The sequence below is a fragment of the Chelonus insularis genome, unplaced genomic scaffold (genome assembly GCF_013357705.1).
Source record: "Chelonus insularis isolate UGA/USDA-ARS -01 unplaced genomic scaffold, ASM1335770v1 scaffold_714_pilon, whole genome shotgun sequence".
Taxonomy (NCBI): domain Eukaryota; kingdom Metazoa; phylum Arthropoda; class Insecta; order Hymenoptera; family Braconidae; genus Chelonus; species Chelonus insularis.
This window is the reverse complement of record NW_023276795.1, coordinates 320,862-344,948: the sequence shown is the minus strand read 5'-3', so window position 1 is coordinate 344,948 and position 24,087 is coordinate 320,862. Positions and strand designations below refer to the sequence as shown.

The 24,087-nt window shown below is 32.0% G+C and overlaps 1 protein-coding gene across 1 annotated transcript; it reads right to left on the bottom strand.

The window, feature by feature from the left end:
- Positions 1-3,679: 3,679 nt before the first annotated feature.
- LOC118073888 (zinc finger protein 729) lies at positions 3,680-23,858 on the bottom strand. Its single transcript, XM_035094676.1, has 10 exons — positions 23,727-23,858; positions 23,582-23,637; positions 14,435-15,301; positions 13,655-13,990; positions 13,249-13,578; positions 12,471-13,054; positions 11,920-12,396; positions 6,269-6,466; positions 5,489-5,660; positions 3,680-4,595 (listed from the first exon to the last, which is right to left on the bottom strand). Exons 3-10 carry the CDS (start codon positions 15,287-15,289, stop codon positions 4,356-4,358), a joined length of 3,192 nt encoding a protein of 1,063 aa, XP_034950567.1. The 5' UTR covers positions 15,290-15,301; positions 23,582-23,637; positions 23,727-23,858; the 3' UTR covers positions 3,680-4,355.
- Between the last annotated feature and the right edge of the window lie 229 nt (positions 23,859-24,087).

The following is a 24,087-nucleotide window of genomic DNA, read 5'->3' as shown; positions in this document are numbered from 1 at the left end:
CTACTTATCACAATCATCAATTGATCTTGAGGATCATCTTATGAAATTAAATCATATTATTAAATAAAAAATAATGAACTTCCATAAAATATCTTACTACTGATGAGATTGATATTTCCTTCTTTGTGTTGTAAAGTAAAAAATTATTAACCGGATGTATAGGTTGTATATGTAAATGCTCAAAGTATACTGGAATTTTCAAGTATATGATCTAGTGAACCGAAAAATCGAATGAGAAGCGAATAAAAACAACACACCATAAGATGAGAAGTATAAACGTTGTAGGATGAGCCGACGTGATACACACGCAACGATCTTCCTTAAATCACTCGGTTTGAAGGCGAGTAGAACCTCGAAGGATATAGCGAAAAAAAAAATAAATAAATAAAAACAAAAACGATGGATTTATAAGGGGATGCGGGAGGCCTGGCGTTTTGGGGATTCCACTCGTTTGCCAAAGAAAGAAAGAGACGCGCTGCCTCTTTCACGACTTTACAACGTTTACTATCATCCATCAATCTTACATATTTTTTTTCTACATTTTTTACATTGTCAACAATATAGTTTTTTACTACAAGTTTATTTGCTTACGTGAACAAGTTGAGAATTTAAAATCTTTAGACATTTGTATGAATATATTTCGTCATTAATGTAAAATTATTGATTGATAAAAGTGTAGTAATTTTGAAAACTTCTTTAGTTATTAACAATTAAAGTTAATATTTATGCATAGGCTTTTATGAAGATAAAAATAAATAAATGGAGTAAATAATAAATACATATAAGTATAAGGATTTACTTTAATTGTTAGTAACTAAAGATCTTTTCAAAATTACCACACTTTTATCAATCGTCCTAATAAACACTTTTTCAAAATTGTTTGAAATTAAACTCGACTCCAGTCTCAATCGTAAACTAATATATTTTTTTATTTTCATTTAGATGAATTACAGTCTGTTATTATTTAACAATAAGTAATTGTTCTGGTTTTTTGAATAAATACAATTATTTTACAATTGTCAGGTGTCATTGTCGTAGTCTCACAGCAATCATAATGATATTTAAATACATTTTCAATTCCTTTTCGAGAGTGTTGAATCCTATAGTTGGTTAGTGGTAATTTTACATTAAATATACTTGAGGATGTGTTATATGAAAAAACAAAATTAATGTTAATCATAAAATTTCAAGATTCACAGCTCTTCAGTATCATAAATATGTGGATTATAAAAAAAAGTACAAAACTGAAACGGAATATTTCTTTCAATCGATATTATTAAAAATGAAATCGAATATCCAAAAGTGATAATCAATGATAACGTAACAGAATAAAATGACAGTGGTGAGCTGGAGAGAAGAGCAAGGCTAATCGAGTTTCTTGAAAAACGACAGGTATAATATAGTTTCTGTAAGTTCCGGAGCGTCCTTTAATTCCATACCAAGCATGGATAACGCCGAGTTTGCGAAACATAGTGGCTTTAGCGTGTATATATCGTCCGAAGAAGGACCAACAAGAGAAAGAGGGAAAGAGGACGTGCAGCAGTTAAGTGTATTTATATATTTGCATTCCGGCCAAGTGCACGCCGACAAGACAGGAGGCATCGAATGTTTAATTCAAGATACAGGCGAGATCTTGCAGCTAACGCCGCAGACGAGAGTGAGACGAAGAAAGTGAGGATGAGCGTAGGGTAGCAATTGATGGGACAGGGTGGCGCGTTTGTTGAGCTAATTACTGTAAGGCGAGGCGCTTACGCGCGCCGCTACATACAAACGGCATTAAAGGTGGTGGCCATCAATCCCAACAGCCCTTGACATCTCCAACTTCCATTTTCTTCGACAATCCATGATCTTCTAGCTATTATGCTTCTTCTTTACTATTTTAACCCTTTTTACATAACTTTATTTTAGTGTCTTTTTTCCATCAGTTTTTACACTGAGAAAAAATTTTCGCTGTATAAAAAAACTGTATTTAAAATATTTGCAATGTTTTATTTAATTTAACGACATTTTGCTTGGAAAACGCATTTTGAAATTTAATTCAAGATTGTGGTAAGTTTAAGTACAAGCGACATAAGATTAAGGTAGTATGGATTGTCAATGGACCTTCTATTTTTTTCTAAATTTTAAATAACGTACAAAAGATTATCCCAATAGTACTATAATTAATTACAATAGTTGAATTAATTTTATAATAGATAATAATACACAAAATCTAATTATAAACAAAAATAATTTTTTTACGCTATCTTATCGCTATATTATACATTGATTAATTAGGTATATCATAATTAATCATTAATATCTAAATTAATAAGTTCTTCCAACTTAAAGCTTTTTTGTATTGTGTATAAACCAAAGTTTTCTAAAAATAAGAGAATTTTGGTTTAATCGGTAGAATAGTGAACAGTTCCCAATTGTGTCATTGTAAAAACTACAATAATTGATAATTGATTTTTGATTATGGAAGTCGTTAAAGCATTTTCAAACTTGCCAAAAAATTCATTTGGCTGTTTATTTTTTTATTTCAATTATACGACCTCAATTTTTGCTTCTTGAGACACGTTAGATCTTGAAAAAAATGATCAATTCAATGAAAAAATATTTATAAAAAACCATGTAAAGGGAAAAGAGGCTGAAGTGAAACACTTAAGAAAATTCACTAATTTATTAAAATAAGTTAAAAATACTTTTTGCATTTTTTTTATTAATTCTTCAATTTATTAATACAGTTAAAACTATAAACATTTTTTAATGTATTGATTAATTTTTTAATTATTATTTTTTTCTTGGTATTTCACTTCACCCTATCTCCCCCTATAAAAAACATTTCGAAAAATTTAAAAATATTTGAATTTTTAAATATTAATAATAATTCATTATTAATCAATGATCGTTACTTTTATTGTAAATTATTGTTATTATTGTGGTTTTTAAATTGTTGTTATATTAATTACTTATTCACAGTAAATTTTTTTTTCATTGTTCATAAAAATAATTTTCGACAATTGACGATAGTATTTTAAAAATCAAATAAAAAATTACACAAAGAATTCTTGAACAGTCACACCATTTTCGGTGTGTTTTTACGACATTAATGCATATGTACTAACCACTGCATATCAACCCCCGCGGTTTGTGTGTTCCACCCACTGTCTTGTGGTTAGTATTTACGATACCGCAGCGAGCAAGACCGCGTACCCTCGTAGAGAGTCGCAGTCTTTGGGGACAAATTTTCAGGTGTAATTGGGGGAATGAAATCCGTAGAATTTGGCCAACGAGACACGAGAAAGGCACTGAAACCAGCAACGAGAAACTATCCACCGCTACTAGAAGCTGAGAGAAATGAAATGAGGGTGTCGACGACCTCGTTATATCTTTATTAACCAACTTGTTTCAACGCCACCTCCTTGACTTTGAAAGTTTTCCTGACTCTCATTTATAAATTACAGAAATATTTAATAATTCACTCTAGCTTGCTACCTAGCTGCAAAGATTTTTTTTTATACAAGTTAACAAATATATACACATATATAGACATTTTGAACAGAGTGGAATTTTTTTTTTTAAATATTCACTACTCAAACTTTTTATTATTGTATTCAAATAATTACATTGGAAATGATAATCTAATAATGGACTCAAAAAAAAATGAAAGTTATGTTTCAATTCTTATCACGCAGCAAAAAAATGTAAAAGAAGACTTGATTCTGAGGACCGAAAACTGGCTAGTCGTAAATATTCGGGTGCTAAATAATGTCGAAGACTATTCACAAGTACGGGGAGTTGAGAAAAGGAAAGAATTAGCAGTGAAAATACATGAGGGTAAAAAAAGAGACTTGTGCATCGACTGTTTCAACTCGTAATGAAGGACATCCTCGTTAATTAGTCGATAAATTATCCTTCACACTTGACATTCAACACTACGCTTCGATATGTCTTTAATTTTTTATCCCGCCGGATGCAAGTCCTGTTGGTAAGAGTATGGTGTGGCTTACGACACCTATCAGCCTACCTGTAGGTCCTAGTATTGGACATTTAAGCATCTCTCGTTATAGTATTACTTTTGCGACCTTCGCGACCACTCTACAGACCTTCTACGACCTCAACTCGTGACTGTCTAGTAACATAAACTCACATATATTTCTTTGACAATTTATAGCATGAATCATGTCTTTTATGCCATTTTCATTTTTAATAAATCATTTTTATCATCATCAACGTTGTATTAAAGTTATAATAAAATTACTGTCACTATAATTCTTGGATGTTTCATGAATATTTTTTACCTTAAACCGGTAACTGTCATTATCTTTGGAATTTAAAAATCGTAAGATTTATACCGTGAATTTTTTGAGTCATTCGTGCGGAGTGGATTGTCCATCACTGCCAAACATTCCAGCAACATAACTGTTAGCATGACCAAGCGTTGGGAATTCCTCAGAATGTTCTTCTATTAAATGAGCACGCAATTCTTTTAAAAAATTCGTTACATAAACTGCTGCTGTATCCTTCTTTTTCTTTTTGCAATGATCACACTCATAAATTGTTTTTCCAGGATGAAGTTTCGTTGATAAAACGTGCTTACGCAAATTTTCCTGCAATCATTCGTTCAAATTATTAATTATTTTATATCAATCTCACAATAACTTAATGATATTTTATTATAAATATTATTTATATTAATAAATATATAAATAATAAATGCTAGATACAAACTCTAGTTATGTTTGAAAAATTAAGTAAATAATTGATGTTTTTTATAACAAGGAACAATTTCATTAAGTAGTATGGCTTTTAATATGTGTAGGTGGTACAAAAAGCGTGTAACTATCTGTGGTAAATCATAACACCAAAGGAAGGAAGAAGGAAGGAAGGAAGGAAGCAAGAAAGGTGGCGCGTGTAAACTCGTCGACGCAGCAAACACTACATTTGAGGGAGCAAAAGAAATGAGAGAGTCTCATTAAATCGTATCATGCTTAACACATTCTTTGCTTATTAATTAACAACTATTTTCACTAATAACAAAATATATCACGAATATTTTTGAACTTTCAAGATCTTCTATATGACGAGAAATGATTTAGAAACTCAATAGGATTGGTGGATTCTGTGAGAGCCACTGGAATGAGTTTATGTCGCTATCAAAGAGACACGAAGACCTCGTATGCGAGAAGCATCCCAACTAAAGCTTCAAAGGACATTAGCATACCGGCCGCAGTATGACTGGACGTGCGTGTGTGGGCATCCAGTGAGCACAATTAACTCGTTATCTTATCGTGGCGGCGGCGCGGTCCAAACATTAAGGTGTACCTTGCTTAATTTACGCCACCAAGTAGTACAGGGATGAGGTGAGGAGGTAACGTGAAAACCAGTAGACCGAGTAAAAAAAAAACAAAATGTCTAAAAATATTTTTATCAAATAAAACAAACACAACAACAGATTGAAAGAGAAACAATATAAAAATAAAATCCCTTGATTTTAACTTACTATATTGTTGCTTGCATATGAACAGTGAGGACATTTATATGGCTTAGTGCCGGTATGTAAGCGAACGTGTCGTTTCAAGTGGGAACTAAATCTTGTCGTGAACCAACAGCCTTTGTAGGAACATGACAGTTGCTGAATTTCGTTGCCAATACTTTTATGACGAATTTGATGCCTATAAAAAATCCAAGATTTTCAGAGTGTGTTAAAAGAATTTACATAAAGTGTGGTTAATATTATATTTCTATAAATAAATTATAGAAGTGAACACACTTTAAAGCGAGTAAATAGTGACTTAAAAATGCAATAGTTTGTACATAAAATTTTAATATTAAACACACTTGATGTGCATTATTTTAATTTACAGAGATTTGCAGTCTATATTTTGCAAACAAAAATAATTCATAATAATAACAGTTAATATTAATAAATTTTTCATTGAATCCGAAATATTATTTCTTCACTTGCACAATAGTTTATTTAATTCTTCTTAAAAAATTTTAATTCTAAAAAATTGAAATTTCATTTCCTCAGCACTAAATGTGTTTTAAAATGACTTCAGCCATTCGATAAACATTATAGTCACTCTTTAAACACGTTCAAGTGCATTAAAAGTGACTTCAATGTTAATCAAATGGAAGACGTCATATTAAAACACATTTAGTGCATTGAAATAAAACACTTCTAAAATTGAGATTTGCAGTACATTTAGCTCAAATCAATTAATTGTAATTTATTGAAAAATTTAATTAGAAAAAAAAAATAAAAGAACTTAGATTGAACCTGCGGAGTTGTGTTTTAGTTTTAGCTGCATAAGAGCATTCGTTGCATTGAAACTTGCGATGAGTATCTTTTTCAGAGTGAATTAGAGCTTGATGATTTTTCAGTTCAGCTTCAGTTCGAAGAACAGTTGGGCAACCCGAAAAACTACATTTGAAATCTTTACCAGTATGTCGAAGCATATGCTGTCGTAAGTTGTTTCTGAAATAAATGAGTATACGTTATTTTTAATAATTTATATATATATAAAAATATACAGGCTTAAAGCATACATATAAAGATAATAAATATATAATAAAGTGTATGTGTGTAAGATAAGTAAGACAGGTGGACAATAATTCACCTTAAAATGTCACAGGTATGATGAGAAAGCTATTGAAATAGAATTTGATTAGGCAAGCACCGGATGCGGTCACTTTCAATAAATTCACCTCCGTCATCGAGTGATTTACGTTTTAACGGCAGATTCATTTAAAAGAAAAAAAAACCTATTTCTATGGATGTTTCTAGCGATAGTTAGTCAATTCTCGTCAATAATTCGTGGCAAGACATCATGATGAAATCACCACTACTTAGAGAACAACAAATAAATTAACTAATAGATAATAAAAATAAATATTTTATTCAATTTAAAAATATCATTTTTAACTTTTACTTGAATAATAATAACACTGCAGTGATTTTTTTTCTCTAATATAAATATTTATGGAATGAGCACATTTATGCTGACTGATATTATTTGATATCAAGTAGATAATAAAACAAAGGTAAGAAGCATTTTTGGAGTTTGAAATAATATTTTGAGAATGAAGAGAGGCGAGTGAAGTGAGCATGTAGTACGAGTAGGTTGAAGGGAGCGATGGGAGCGAACGAACGCGAGCATTAATTAAAAAGGTTGCGCATTAAAATGATTTGTTTTAATTGGCTGAACGCGCTGAGGTATTTATGGCTGGTCGGCCGGTCCTTCGCTTGTCGGTCGCTTGGTTCTCCGATATAGTCCGCTCTACAGCGACGCAATGCTTCTCTTCTTCTTCATCATCATCATTTTCTTCTTCTTGTTCTTCGTTATCCTCTTCATTTCCCGTATTATTTATTTATTTATTTTTTTTTTAATTTAATGTTGTTTTTTTCGTTCTTTAAATTCATCTTCAGTCACTTGATTCGACGGTCAAAGCCGTTACTCCTTTGATTGCCTCTTAATAGTATCCTCCATGAGAGATTCATGTCATTGGAGGTGGGATTTATTGGAATGTTGTAGGCTGTAGACGAATATAATATTCGAGAAAGTCTATATCAATCGATTAAAATGAATAAACTCAAACAATTTTAAAATTAAAAGAAAAAAAGCATTTTTTTGATCATCATCACAACAAACACTATTAATTACATTTAATTATTATAATTAATCAACAATACAAAGGTAATTTTTTGATTATAGTAATAATTAGTACAGCCTACCAATTACAAAATAATACCAAGTGGAAGCAACAAAGAGAGTATTCGTTCAATGAACCAAAGATATTTGAAACAAAGGTCAAGGCTGTATACACACAAGATTGTCACATGTTTTGATGATGGAACATACTTAACCATGGAAAGATACATTTTGATTATTTATTTGAATTGCGAAGCAAATAATGAGAATGTTAATTCACAAGCCGACATATTATAATCGATGCTTTTGAGTGGGTGGAATCGACGATTTGACTCAAAGGTGGGATCGTTTGGATCCAAGCTCTGGGCATCGGATCGACGATGATGGCGAAGGAGGCGGCGATGGTGGAACGAAAGAGGCAGGACCAGACTCTGAGCCGAAGGTGATGCATGGCCGACGTTTCTCTACGTTGCAGCCCTGAGAGAGAGAGAGCGAGAACAGATAGGAATAATAAGAATAAGAAATATCCGCTTGGGCTTTCGAACTCAGCCGGCCCCCTGGAGCAAACGCTGTCATAACTCAATCCCACCTTCGTCCTGAGTCTCATGGTCCGTCTGTCCGTCTCGATAAATACTCCCTGCACCTGTATTTCTCTCTCTCTCTCTCTCTTCATCTTTTTTCCTGTCTCTACCTTAGTCAGCTTCTCATACCTCTCAATACACATGAGTGTTATGTTCAAGATTGCGCTAAATATTAAATCGCAAAACAAGCTTTATCACCTTCGTCTCAGCGTGTTTTCTGTATTCATTTTGGTTTCATCATTAACCAACATTTTTCTTCTTTAGCTCTACCATATTTCTTGATGTCACTGATGATTCATCAACAACTTTTTTTGCGTTCCATCCGTGATGGTTGTCTATTTGCTATTCAGACCAATATCAAGTGATTGTCCAATTTTATATGTAACATACATCATACAAGAACAAGAAAAATGGTCATAAATTGAGCTATATTATATTAACTACCACGCCATATGAAGATTGGAGGATCGACAAGGAGACACTGTAGATTATAAAAGGTAGTTAACGACTTGTAGTTGAGGTTTGGAATAAACAACGATATTATAACATGAGCTCAATTGCTACGAAGAGCTCCTGTGATAATGCTTGCATAAATTGAAGCTCTGCAGATATAACTTGGCTATGGCGAGTGAGCCTGCTATTTGCCATGTAATATGCTATATTATTATTATGTTCATTTATGATACATACTTTACTAATAGATTTTTTTATACTAATTTAAATCTAGGTTCAAAATTAGCCAGGTTCGTGATGACTGTTTGTCTTTGTAGCCCAAGATCTTCAAAAAATAAATTATGTTGATAATGAGATAAGTTTACAAACGTAAAACAACTCGTATTTCTCGAAATTTAATAATATTTAATTTGTTAAATATTGATAATAATTAATTATCTGTTAATTATTGTTATTATAGTTGTTAGTTAATTATTGTAGAATTATTGTTTGTTTGTTGTAAAAATGTCACATGAGGCCACAAAGGATTAATGATAAAAAATAATTAAACTATAAATAGTTAAATCGAATAAAATAGCATCATTGATAGAATCCCAATGAAGAAAAAGAAAAATTTATTACATAACACCTATAGACATTAGTGGTTTGGCTGAATTTCAGAAGCTGCTGAAGGGAAAAAGCTTTACTGTGGTTTCGGAGTATGTAGAAGGGTGAAAATGTAACAGTAGGGGAGGGCAGGATGAGGTGTATAGCTGAAAACGATGGAAAAGGAGCAGACGAAGAGGAAGAGAATGAAGTTTCAAATGGTTAGCAAGCGTTATATCTACGCTTTCTCGACCACAAGCCTGTTTTATTTTATGAATGGCAATATTTCACGCGACAACTGGACTCGCGGGGCGGTCACTGTTAAACTGTCTGCATACGCGAGACTATGCTTACCGCGTGCCATACCATACTTGTACAAGAATAAATATGTACACACACACACACTGATACACAAATCGTCCAAGGGTGGTACCCCATATCCAAACACTATTGGTATGAGCTCATGAGACGTATACGCAGGGTTATGCGAAGCACGAAGCTACCAACACTTTTTAAATGCATTCTCTATATCCTCTTCATTTTCCCTTTCTCTCTTTATGATATGCAACAGCGTCACATTGTTTCTCGGGTGCAGTATGGAGATTTGACAGCGTGCGGTGCAAAATCTAATATAAATAGTCGCGTGTTTAAGGATGAACTATTCCAAGGGTCATCATGACAATGAATATCGACAAATATTTATATTCATTATTAGGAAAATAATTATTTTCATGATTTCTGTATACTGAGAGTTTACTGCGAACGAGTAAGATTTTTATCAATTGATAAAATAAAAATTGGGAATAATAGCAATAAAATATTTTTTTTAGAATCGACATGATAACATTTTTATAAATTCAATTTTGATAGTTACTTAAAATAATTCATTGAAAAAATACATTTTTATTGTGCTAGTTAAAGGTTTTGAGTTAATTTGCAATTTGTTATTATTATTCTATTTTAAAAAAATCTTAGAAAAATTCAAAAAATGACTTTTGGTAATTATCATTAATCTCTTCCTTGAATACTCAGTCCTTGAATTTCTTTTGAATACAATTATCCGAGTACTGGTTTATCTAGTGTTTTATTGGATTGATCAATTTTTTAAGATCTATGATATCTCACAGAGTAAGAATTAATCTAATGTCACTTGTATTCAAACTTACCACAATCTTGAACCAAATATCAAAATAGCTCTTGTTAAATCCAATAAAATATTTCATTGCAAATACTTCAAATTTTTTCTATTGATTAAATTACCATTTTCTTCTCAGTGTAGTGATTGAGGTAATTTTTTCATTAATTCGTAATGATATAAATTTTTATAAATACAAGTGATATGGTCGCTAAAAATGTTCCAGTCGATAAATGTAATTCACATAAAAATGTGTGATGAATTAAATTTTTTGATGAGTTAATGGCGGTGTTGAATGATCTTTAAGAGTTACGCCTATCTCACCCAGTATGCCTATCTCAGTGTATTTACTCGCGGTTTATAGTAAGGAGGCGGACGTGCGGAGCGCCATTACTGCAACGAAAGATAAAAGATACGTGCGCACCACGACGCGGTCCATATATGTAAAATACCTGAGGGAACGCACGTAGAGTATGGAGAAGACAGAGAAGAAGCTGCCCAGAGGTGACTCTTTGGACTTTGTTGAGTAAAGAGGGGGTAAAACTGAGGACTCAGTAGCGCGCGTATGTAACATACTATCTTGAATATGCGCATACATCCTGACTGGCCTCGTATTCTCAGAATTGGGGGACGCGATCGGGTGCGCGGAAGCTGACCATCGCGTAATTACCTTCTTTCTTTCTCTCTTTCTGAACCTTTACTGCGCCCCCGCGCAGTCGCTCTTCTTATTTCCATTTGTGCTTTTTTTTTTCTCTCATTTGCTTTGCCTTGTCTTGAAGAGCTAACGAATGGGTCTGCCAACTCATCCAAAGAAACACTTTTCGAGTATATACTTTTTAATAACTCATAAAAATAAAATTTAATAAAATACTACTTCTTTTTTCTCTGCCATTCCTCAAAATTTTCTTGCTGCAATCATTTCTATCACCTCAATATTTTTTTAATATAGAAAAAATTATTTGTTGTCAATCATCTGTTGCTATTAAAGATACCAATATGTCACAATGATAATGTTGAAAAATCAGACAAATGTGAATTTAAAAATAAGTATGGAAAAAAGAGATGGAACTAATAAAGCAAAGGGTGTTAACATTTGCTTTATAGCAGTTTCAACACTATACTGATGGTTTAATACTTATGTCAGCAAAGTAACGACGTGTAGTCATAGACACTAGACCTAATGCATACTCGTAGAAACAGACCAGACATACTTACAAGAGCCATAATGTCTGCCTGTTAAATACTAGAATGAGTTGAAACTTTACAAGCTGCTATCAACGAGTATCCTTATATTGTTTGTTTTTTTTTCAGTATAAATGAATATCGAAATTGTTTATACCATCTCAATAGCTCAACACATTTTCTACTTCACCACATCTATTTTTTAATCAAATTAATTTTCCAGTAAATGTCTTATTTTTAGTTCCTCAAGAAACATCTTTACTTACATTTTTATTCTCAAAAATATTATAAGACCATTAGTTGAAAAAATGAATGAATTAATCGAATATAATAAATTACTTACTTTGTATAAAAAGCTGTGTTGCAATCTAAACAAATGTACTTTCGTTCACGTACTTTCTTCTCATTTAGCTCATATAACTGGCACTGGATGATATGAAGATTTAATGAAGATTTTTTTGAAAAAGACTCAGAACATTTGGAACAACTGTAAGGTTTTTCACCAGTATGACTTCTAATGTGAGCACGAAGAGAAGTTTTCGTGAAGATTTTTTTGCACACGGGACAACGAAACATAGCAGTTTTACGAGAATTCGTTTGTTTTGAAGGAAACTCCACATTACCGGCGTGCAGTGCTTGATGAAAAAGAAACTCTGCTTCAGACTTTGTAACGAATGAACATTCAGGACAATTTTTTTGGTCAACTGTACTAATAAGTTCTAGTTCACTCATTTTTGTAGTATTTTCTTGACATTTATCATATTTAGTATGTTTTGTTAAATCTTGAGATAAAGCGAAGTACTTTTTACAATTCAAACACCTGAAAGGTATCAAATAAAAAAGCTTCAATTATAAATGATTACTTCTTATAGAATAATGTAAAACGTTACTTACTTGTGACAAAAGTCTGGATGATTTTGAAGTAAATGTTGCTTATATTCCAACAGATTGTTAAATTTTTGTTGACAATATTTACACTCTTTTACAACCGATATGACTTCTGATTTAGACTTGGACTCTTTCACAATCTGTTTGTGACTTATTGTCCTCCTATGAAGCACAGCATCTTGAGCAGTTTTAAAGTTAATTGAACAGAAAGAGCAAAAGTATGGAGCTGATACTTCATCTTTAGTGTTTGACAATTTATGACAGGTTAACTGATGACGCTGCAATGCAAGCAGCGATCGCAAAATTTGAGGACATAAAGTACATTTTATTATTCGTTGATATTCATTACTTGCTGTCCAACTTTCTGGATGACCAGTTTCTTTAGAATGTAATCGAAGTTGAAGATTATACCGAAAACGACGATTACAGGTTTCACATGATAAAAATCTCTGCCTTCTTATTATAATTGGTACTGAATTATTAATCATGGCCACTGTTTCTCGATGTTCCAAACTTAATAAATGTTTTTCCATTATGGTGTCACCCTGACACCAATAATCACAACATACACAAGTGTAATTTTTATCATCCTGAAAAATGATTATTTGAATAAATAATTATTGATAATTTAAAAAATTATAATATTCATTTGAATAACTAATTAATAAATTGAAAAATTATCTGTATCAGTCATGATCATTCGTTTTATCTTAACATTTAGATTGTTAATTTTCTTATAACAAACTGCTTTTTGATTAAGGTATAATTATAATAAGACTCTCACCTCATTACATGAATTAATATGAAGATCGGAACGCCAGTGACGTAGAAAAGTGTCTTCAGTATTACAGTAAAAGCGACAGCTTGTGCACTGAAATGGGCACTGGCGAACAACATTACCCATGTTTTCCAGGATAAAACGTCGTGCGGCTGTACTACAGGGATTTAATCCAGCAACACGACAGTGGTAGTGAGAAAGCAGGTGCTTGCCCAACTGAGGACGATGTACACGAGCGTGACACATTTCACACCGAAGAATTTGCTTTTCTCGACATCTTTTCCGTTTTGTTGACCTATTATTATCCACAATAATCTTCTTCGATTCTGCCTTTTTCTAAAAATACAAATAATAATAAAAATTAATTTCACTTGATTAGTAAGAACATTTATTAAGAATTGGAGATAATTACAATAGCAAGAATTTTTTGACGTCTGCTGGGATCTTTCTTGCGTAAGAGTGGACCAACTGATCGTGGTAATTTAACATCTCCCTCAATCTCTTGAATACTCCGTCGAGCATGTAAGTCTGAGCGCAAGTGTCTAGTGTAAACCAATTTAGACGCAAGCTTTCGGCCACAAGGAGCACACCAATAACCCAATTCAACTTCCGACGTAACTGAAGCTCCAGGAATCCATTTACCACGAGTATGGCCAAGGGGTGGTCGTCTGCTACTTTTCATCAATGCACTTTCTTTGTCTTCGTCTTCCTTTTCAGCCTCAACTGACTCATCTTCTTCAGCTTTCTGCTAATGATAGGATAAAAGAATCAATGAAACAACCGATGTCCACTACGTATCCAAGGACGACAATTAGTCGAGTTAGCCTAACAGCCCTGTGTCACGCGATCCTTTAATTACTAAATCTCACACAAGCGTCCTTGAAGGTTTACAATTAAAACATAACAAGGGCTAACTGTTATAAAGTTTGTAATAGCAAATATCTATTTATTTAATTTTTAAAGCTTTAGAATTATTGTCTAATTTCTAATTTGGCCCATTTTTATTTTATTAGATCTAAGTATTTAATTAAATTGAAAAGAAATAGTTCTAGCTGGAAATGATTACTCAGTGTGGAAATAATCTGTAATAGGTCAACGTCAATTCATTTACTTAGAAAATTAATTATGATTAAATTAATAAATCATAATTTAATTGTTGATTGTATTCTACTTGAAAGAACTTTTATTTTACCTCAGTAGGTTTCCATTTGCCTCCAGAATGTGGAGGGACTAAATTCTCATGGTGATAATCATCTTGATCCAATTCATCATCATTAGATACTGTCATATGATGAACGAGTTGACCAGGTTTCCATTTACCTCCAGTATGAGCTTGAGGAGGGTATTCTCGGTCATCTGGGTAATCAGTCTCAGAATAAGAGTCATCCTGACCAATATCATCCACTGGACTTTCAACATCTAAGTCATCATCAGGTTGATAAGCAAATTCAGTATCACTATCTGCAGTTGACACAGTTTCCTTATTAGCATCATAGTCCTCAAGATCATCCAACCAAACTCGATGATCTTCATTTCGTTTTTTATCATTATCAACAGGTTTAGAACCAGTAGTAGACTGAAGCTTTGTTGATGTGGCTGATGATTTTTCTGTAAAAGTAACAATATCAGGGAAGCCAACAAGTGAAGGAATGCCAATATGATCAGTGGGATCATCAAGATCAGTAACAACTGGTGGCAGTGATATTAATTTCTCTTTCGAGTTTGATTCCTCAATGTCATGATATTTTTTAGCTCTTTTCCGCTTCCCTAAGAGCCTGTCAGATTTTCTTTCTGGCTCAAGAAATCTTGTTACATTTTGCTTAGATTTCGAACTACTTTGAAGCTCTAATGAACTGAAGAATGCATCAGCATTGAGAATCTCTGGATAAGAAACTTCAGTTGATGGTGGTTCAGAGGATACACTTTTTGATTCTGTTGGTCGACATCGAACTTGACGATGTTGAACGTAATTATCAAGTCCACTTATCGTCAAATGACATTTGATACAATAATGTGTATCATCATCATCTTCATAATTTGTTTCCATTGAAGTCTTCAACTGAAACAGAGCAAAAAAACGAATCCTATTAATTAAATATATCATATTTGATTAATCACCATATATACATGATGATTATCATTAAAATATCATAATGTAAAGATCAGAAGTGAAATGAAAGGGTATCTATGAATAACACGTATGATGAGGGTACAAAAAGCAAGACCAACCGTATTAGAAAATAGCATTGGTCGGTGAGTAACAGGCAAATTGAACTCAATATTCGAGGAATAGTAGGGAAACAAGTTGACGCTTCGTACGGGCCATGAAAGGGGAAAGAGGTGCAGGAAGATCGGTCGATGCCGCTTGGCCGTTATTCGGACGACGACACTTTGCCTCCCAGTTCTGGTCCCTACCCGTCTCACTTTGCGCCATTCTCTTCTCTCCCTTACTTTCTGGCTTGCCCTCGGCTTTTGCCTCACCACCTCATCGTAGCGTTGTCCCTCACCCTCTCATTCTCTCTTCAAACTCAGAAGTACGCTCAAGTCACTGACTCCACACAAAGTCAAGTCGATTAAAACCAAAACGTTCTTCTGCATCACTTAACCTCAGTTCGTTAAAAATTAATATCCGATAGATAATTGTTTTCAATAAATAAAAATAAAAATTTCAGTCATTCAATTCTTAGATTAATTTAATATTTACTTATGAAAAAAAGTTCAAAAAATAATCATAATATATTTTTATCAATTATTATTCATACTAAATAATTATTTTGTTTTTCGTTTGTGCTTTTTGAGAATATTCGAAAGGTATTATTTTTTTTGTTACAATTATTTATATTGGTCAATTATAAGCATAACAGATAAATAAAAAAATTTATACTCAAACCAATGATAGCATAATACTATGATTGATTACTGTAAGGGATTAATCATTTTATCCTTCAGTTAGATTATTGTTAGGAAATATGAGGAAAAAGTACAACACATCTGTCTCTATGTTTCACTCATCAAATAACACATCATTGTGAAGCGAGAGTCATGTTTGCTAGTTGGGATGGCTGGCGACCACTTCGTACTCGTGTCATGAATCGAGCAAAGAGAAGTAGAAACTTGTTGAACATTCAAATCTAGGTAAATTTTATTGTTTTTTTTTTTTTTTTTTTGATAATCTAATTAAAAAATGAACATATTTTTCGTTATGTTTGAACAAATAGAAAACTGTCAATTATAGCAAGAATGATGATTGAACGAATATGAGGGTCGATATTAATCTTATCTTGTCATTAAAAAAAAATTATAATGAAAATGATAAACGCGAAATTGATGTATAAGTGTATTGATGGTTCTACTAATTTTTCTAATCTGTTGTAATCTATTGAATAATGAATATCATACACTAATTAAAACATACAATGAGAAAAAAACTTACTGTGAACAAATAATGTTTTTTTTAATTAATAAAATCAAAATGTGAAATAATAAGGTGTTGCTTTTGAGCTAATGTTTAAATTTTTTATTACTATTCTATTTTAATTATTATTATTTAAAGAAAGATGACAGCTGATGATCCATTTTTATTGTGCTCGATTTTTTTGAATATAATTATCTGAGTAATGTTTAATAGAATTGACCATTTTTTTTACAACATCCATGTTGTCTCAGAGAGTAAGAATTAATCTAATGTCACTTCAAATTACCATACTTACCATAATCTTGAACTAAATATCAAAATACCTCTTGTTAAATTTAATCAAATTGCGAATCATTTTATTGCGAATATTTCAAATTTTTTTTATCAATAAAATTAAAATTTTGTTGTATAGCAAAATTTATTTTCAGTGCACAAATATTCGATAGATATTTGTTATTTAATTGTAAAATCTAAAAATAAATATTACAATTCCAAGTAAATCTTATTAGAGAACATTTGAATTTGCAAAGAGAAAAGAATCTGTAATCAGTTTAAAAAATAAACAACTAAAGACCGTAATTTCGAATTGGGATCATTACGTGAATGTATGCGAAAGATAATGGAATGTCTACCCTCATTTTGATAATGACAATGATAATGAGTTGGATATTTAATTGGATACAGTTTTGGTAAGACTATAGTTACCTTTTCTTAGCTCAAACTATCAACTTGTGTCTTCCCTACACAACTATATCAGATATATCTATAGATATAAGCTGACGTTAAGTCAGTTGTAGAGATGATAGACAAAGAAAAGAAATCTTTTGGGAGCCGTCAAATGAAATTGAACGATTTCGATTGAGTGAACCTCTGATCATTTCCACAAAATCTACTTCTTTTTTTTAACCAGTTCCCTTCCAAGCTACCCTACCTTTTACGTGAATTGACCAAATCATGAAAATCGCTAGATGATCATAGATGGATTTTAAAGCTAAGGCTCTACCAAGTAACCATGTCAGCACATTTACAAAGGTTATAACCTTTTCATTTTAAGTTGAGATTCTCTTTTACTTCATACTATTTTTTGATGTCATTATATATAAACATATCGTCAAGATTAAAGCTCGAATTGATATTATATTTACAATTTATTATATACAAGTGATCAAGACAAGCTTCAAGAGAACAGTGTGGTAAAATTTCTGATACAATTTAACCAAATTGAATTAGAATTGATTTCTTTTTTACTTGAAAAAATGCTTTTCTCGTGGGTGAATTTTCTGATTACAAGAGTTGATAAAAGCACAGCAGTGACCATAAGGTTGTCGGAATATTGATAGAGTTGGTTTGCTAATGTGCCTAACGACATTAGACAGCGGTGACCCTGGACAATGCGTGTGTCATGAAAAGAGAAGATAGAGATGGATGCAGTGGTGAGTGTAGGAGGACAAGAAGAACAGTAAGTGAGTATATGTGTGCACACAAGTACAACTAGTGGCAGGACAAAAGTGACGTAAGCTTGTGTGTATGTAGAGCACGTACTCATGGCCCTCGACTTGGACGTTGGAAGGAGACGAAATCGGAGGGGGTGGTAGAAGAGCGGAAAGGGACGTAGTTGCATCTAGCAAGAGGGTGAGCGAGCCTCTGTCTAATCGATGCCGCGGTGGTGCGCGCTCGCCCCGCTGGCTATTACGCACCTTAATGTCCTCGCTCCCGAACCCTCCAACACCCGGCGCCATCCACCCACTCTACCATCGCCATTCTCCCCAAAACGTCTCGCCTCGTCTCGTCTCGCGTTTCATCGAGAGAAAGAGGAGAAGCGGCCATGACACGTGTCAATCTACCGCAGACGCCCGATCGATACGGACGGACTTCACATTCTCCTCTGCGCTTCTCTACAACTCCTTTTCCTCCTTCACTCTCTGCAGACGATTTCCTTTGCCCGTTTAGACTTTCTCTCTCTTTCTCGCCCTCTTACCTCTCTTCTCCCTCACCCACTTCTTCATCTATCCTAACAACTCGTAGTCTACCAAGCCGCCTTTTTATTGCCAATAGTATAAGCTGTAGCGTGACAAAATCTCATCTACTCAATGTGTGTACTCTTGGCTTCTCTTAAATGCGCACTCAAGCTTTGAGTAAATTAACTTTTTACTTAACTTTTTTGAGGTATTATTTTTTAATAGCACTCTACATTGAGAGAAATGTATTTCGCTAATAACTTCCAACTAGTTTGAACACAATTACGAAAAATTCACGATTTACTTCAATTTTATCTCGTTCAATCTATTCATTTTTAATCAATTTATCTCTGTGGCCGGGTGATCAAAAATCGCGATCGTTAAAATTACTATGTGTGCAATGAATACTCTTAACGAGAGGACCTTTACAAGTTTTACTGTATCGAACAAGAATTTTCCAACATGAACCCCTTTTAAATTTTTCTACTCAATGGGAAAAGACTTTGTATGAACCTATAAACACATGAATACAATGCATCCTCTGAAGAATAAGTACGTTATTCTTATAAAAATAATGTTTTATCGTTATATTTGGCTATTATTTAATTTAATTTAATTACTAATACAACAACAATATAAATCCTTATATACAATACTTTACATTACATTAGAAACTTTATTATTATTTAATATATGTTTATGCTTATACTTAAATAATACTTAATACCTCTATCATTAAAAAAAAGCTTTGATTTTTTTTAATATACAAAGACGCTGAAAACTATTTTGACAATAGAAAATTTGTTATTTTTTTAAAATAAAATTGCATCGAAAAATTTCTTGAATACAGAAAGGAACAGTTTGATTATGATTTCTTGAAAGCATGAAAACATTGAATATCTTTTAAAAAAAATAATGTATTAATTTTTGTGTTTCTTGTTTCTTTTGATTGATGCAATTAATGTACTCGTCACAATACTTTTGATTGCGACTGTATTTTTATTACATAAAATGGTGATCAATTTACAAATTAAATTAAATCAATATAAAATTTTTATTTTCAATTTTGGTTTCATTAACTGACTTTGATTGCATTGAATTCAGAGAAAAGTCCTTTATAAAATAGATTTATTATGATTTGCAACCACGTGCAAAAGCTTAACCATGAAGACTTGATAAAAATATATTTCGACTTACGAGAATAAAAAATTCTTTGTCTGAAAATTATGAAACTAATAAATTTCAAAGATGTACATTTGGCAGACATATGGATTTAATTTTCATGAAAATACTTTTTGTCAAACGAGTTTTTTTCGGTGCTAAATAATTATTTTCAATAGAAGATACCTACTTAGGTAAGGAACACGTGGAACACAGAGAGAAGAAAAATAAAAAATATTTTGTAATAAAAATTGTTAATATAAAAAGAATTTAAAAGTTGGTATATGATCCACAATCCAGCTGTAAGAGCTGTATATAATATTTATAAAATTGAGGTCCATGCGATGTCTTTGGCTATTTCAATAGATTTTTAGCTGCAGAATCCAAAACCGTTGGTATTTTTTCGATAGAGTGGTCCGTTCTTTAGTTATAAATAATTTAATTGTTTAAACGCAATTTTTCGCTGAACTATTATAGATGGTAAAAAATAGTTTGAACAAAAAATGTCCCTTGTTCTAAGGGGAACAATTTTTATTCCAACAATTTTTACTTGATTTTCATTATTTACAAGTTATCTGTCATTAAAAAATTTGTAAGGGAACACCGCCTCACTAAAAATTCGACCATAATGTAAACCATTTATGAATTTTTTTATATTTCAACATAACAATATCGGAATTTAATCATAAATTTTAGATGGAAATGCAGACAATATTTATGTTAATAAACATGTGGAAAAATGATTTTCTACTGAAATCAATGAATTATAATATGATAGCATATAATGTCCACATAGTTGTCGAGTGAAAGCACTCAAGTAGCTGCGCAAAAGTTTCATGAGAGAAGAAAAAAAAATTGCCGCTCAAGTTTTATTCTTTTGTACCCTTCTGTATCTAAGGGAAAACGATCTCACGATAGGGTAATAAAACTTTTATTCGTCTAACGAGTACCTTAAGTTTATTTATATCCGGTCATCAATAGAATTTTCTTATTTCTTATTTTACTTTTGAATGAGATTACCTTTTGATGAGATGATTAAAGATATCTAATGATTTATTTGCAATGATGTGTGTTAATATATAGTAAATAAATCAATTATTTAATAAGAAAAATAATGAAGTAGCAAGTAAGATAGTGAACACGTACGAAAGACCACCAGAGTTGCAAATGTCCCTCCCTACCAATTTTAAATGGCTATTTTCCAGCTTTTTAAGAAAGAGAGATCACTTTTTTCTTCTGAATTTTATACCTGACTTTAAAAAATCCAACAGTAGGTATCCATTAGATACGATATCGTCCTTGAAACATGTATATATATATCTCTAAATATCCGTGTGGAGGACATGAAAAAAAACTTAAGGCAATGTAGTAGTATTTTTCAAGTCTTAACATTATTATTACTTGAAGGATTTATGTGGACACGAAAGAAAAAATAACTTTTAAAGAAAAAGCGATCAGTAAAAACCGATCAGTTAAAAGACTTTTTTTTTGTTCAAATTTACAACGGATAATAAATTTAATTCATGAAGAGCAGGGTACTTTTGAAACAAGTGTAAAATTCTAATGAGCATTCATTAATATGCTCAAAGCAAAATAATTATTGAAAATCAAAAATTATGTTTAGAAATTTTTATTTATATAACAATACAATTTTCTCTGTAAATTATTAACTTCCCATTAGGAAGTTATTGTAATTTTTTTTTAAATTGACTAAAATAATAAATAATGTATTTATTATTGAAAAAAAATATATATATATGGAACAATTTATGAAATTGAATATTGAGAAAAACGCATAAGAATCTGAAGGGAAATCAGGAAATTTTATTGGTTCAATTGCTGTATGAACATTTAAGAGAAGAGCAAACATAAATCTTGATAAAATTTCACGCCCACATCACGTAAATCTCGACTATTATAACTCGATGGTGAATTAAATCGTTTGGACGAGTGTTATCGACAAAATTCCGAGATGCTTGCTCGTAGTCATATCATCGCCCACGTATACGTATATTAAAATATTTATCGATTGAAAAAATATATAACACAGACTTGAACTTTTGTATGTGTAGCATGTACAAAATTCGATAGATTCAAAGTCAATCTCCATCGGGGGTCCACCTGCGATTCTTTTACATTAAAACATAGACGTCATGGACTTTTAAACAAATCGCTCGTTCGCATGCCGACGGAATTCTACTAAACAGACTTGTTCAACACTATTCCATGCATTGCCAAGTCTTCTAATTAAATATTCTAAAATAGTCGGAAAATTATTTTTATTTTAAAAATATTTATAAAACAAATCTTAGTTTACTACAAATATCTTCAGAGCATTTTTTTTCGTTTCATTCATTCATAATCATTGTTTAAAATTAGTACACATTTTTTATATTAAATAAATAAATAATTAGAACAACAATTTTCCTTTAGAATAAAAATTCTCAATATAATAGTCCAATTTCGACTCGAATCAAAACTTTTACACACCTAAAAGTGATTACAATGTTAATTAAGTGGGTGACGTTATATTTAACACGTTTAGATGTGTAACAAAAATGCACTTGGATTTGCAGTATTGTCCGTACTCTCTAACCACTCCGAAACAGTGTATATCTACTATTTTGCAGTTATAAAAGTATTACTATTTAAATCAGTGCAATTGTTATAACTGCAAACAGTGTGCTCACTGATTTGTAAGGAATATTTTTGTCACCGGTAAGAAAAATAAAATTGTAAAATAATAATACGAATCGAGATATTTTAGAAGGAATAATTCATTAAAAATGATAGCAAAGATTTTATAATTAAGGAAAAAGTCTAATATGCACAAGCGTTGTTAATAACAAATTCTGTCGTTTGTCAATTATCATGTTGATGAAGACATACAATTATTTTACAATATCAACAAAATCTGTAGCATATTCACAAGAAATCAAGTTAGTGTAATCACTCCATCAATTGTCATGTTAAATTAATTTAGTTTTTTTTTTTCAATTATGTAGTCAAGGTCATCATGAAATCACACGTTTCTTAATTGAATAAAAAAATTGGTGATTCTTTTAAATCCTATCGCAACTTGAAAGTCTAATATTTAATAATAATTACAACATTTTTTAAAATGTTATTAAATATACAAATAAATTAATTTTACCTCCTTTAAATATTTAAAACCAATATGAAAACCATCATAAATAAACAGAAAGAAAACTGAAATTTACAGTAGTATCATAATGACAACAGGTTGATAAATGATATGAGAAAGATGTAAAAAAAATCTAATAACGACATGTTTCATTTAGGGAATACTTGAATGTCACACGAAGCAACGATCGCCACTAAATCGGCGTCTCTGCACTTTTAATTGACAGGAATGTTTAACAGAGTAATGAACGCCGTGGATAAGCGCGGGAGTAAAAGAAGCGAAGAGCAGATATGTAGCGTGCGTTGTATTGCGGTGGAGCTAAGCGCAAAGTCGGTGACTAGATAGAGACACGGTTACCGAACATAAACATTCAGCCGATGGGGCTGAGGCTGTGCGCGCAATCTGCATTGTGGGCGTGCTATGCTATTCCGAACCTATATCGCGAAATACTAAAAGGGGGTACTCTATGACGCTATAGATCACCCAAACTCCACCTACTTGCCCCGTCAAGAGGCGGAGTTTTATTCCACGGTCGTCGCGTAGCGCCACGCCGCGGTCATATTTATAATTAATCTCTAGAACAGTTAAACCACAAAAACAACGCATCAACCGATTGAATTTTTTCATAAACTACTTCAGATTACTACTTTTAATACTTACGTGATTACAGAAGATTAATTTTACGAAGATATATATTACTCCAATGGTCAAGTATACTGAAATATAATAAATTACAAATTAGAGGTTATAATCGTGTTTTTTGATATTTTAGTCATATAAATAATCAAATAAGTCGAAATTTTACCTTAAAAGTGAATAAAAGATTTGTCCAAATGGTTTTTCGCTGTTGTACTTAATTAAAAGCACGTAAAAATGATTTTTTAAACGAAAATTCGAAAGATTCACGAGTTACGATTCGCGCAACCGTAGTTCCAACGTCACCGTGAGGAGCAGCACTTGGGGATGAAGGTGGAGCCCGCCTTTTTGTCCTGCTCCATGGTGATCAAAGTACGGAATCCCGCCCATTATGTTTTGCTCACAGGCTCTGTTCCAAGTATGTTTCTTTTTAACAGACTTTACTCTATTCTATACACTGTGTATTTTTCTGTAAGTTATAAAAGCAATCAAAAACTGTGTATCAATATATAAATGGATAACTTGATATT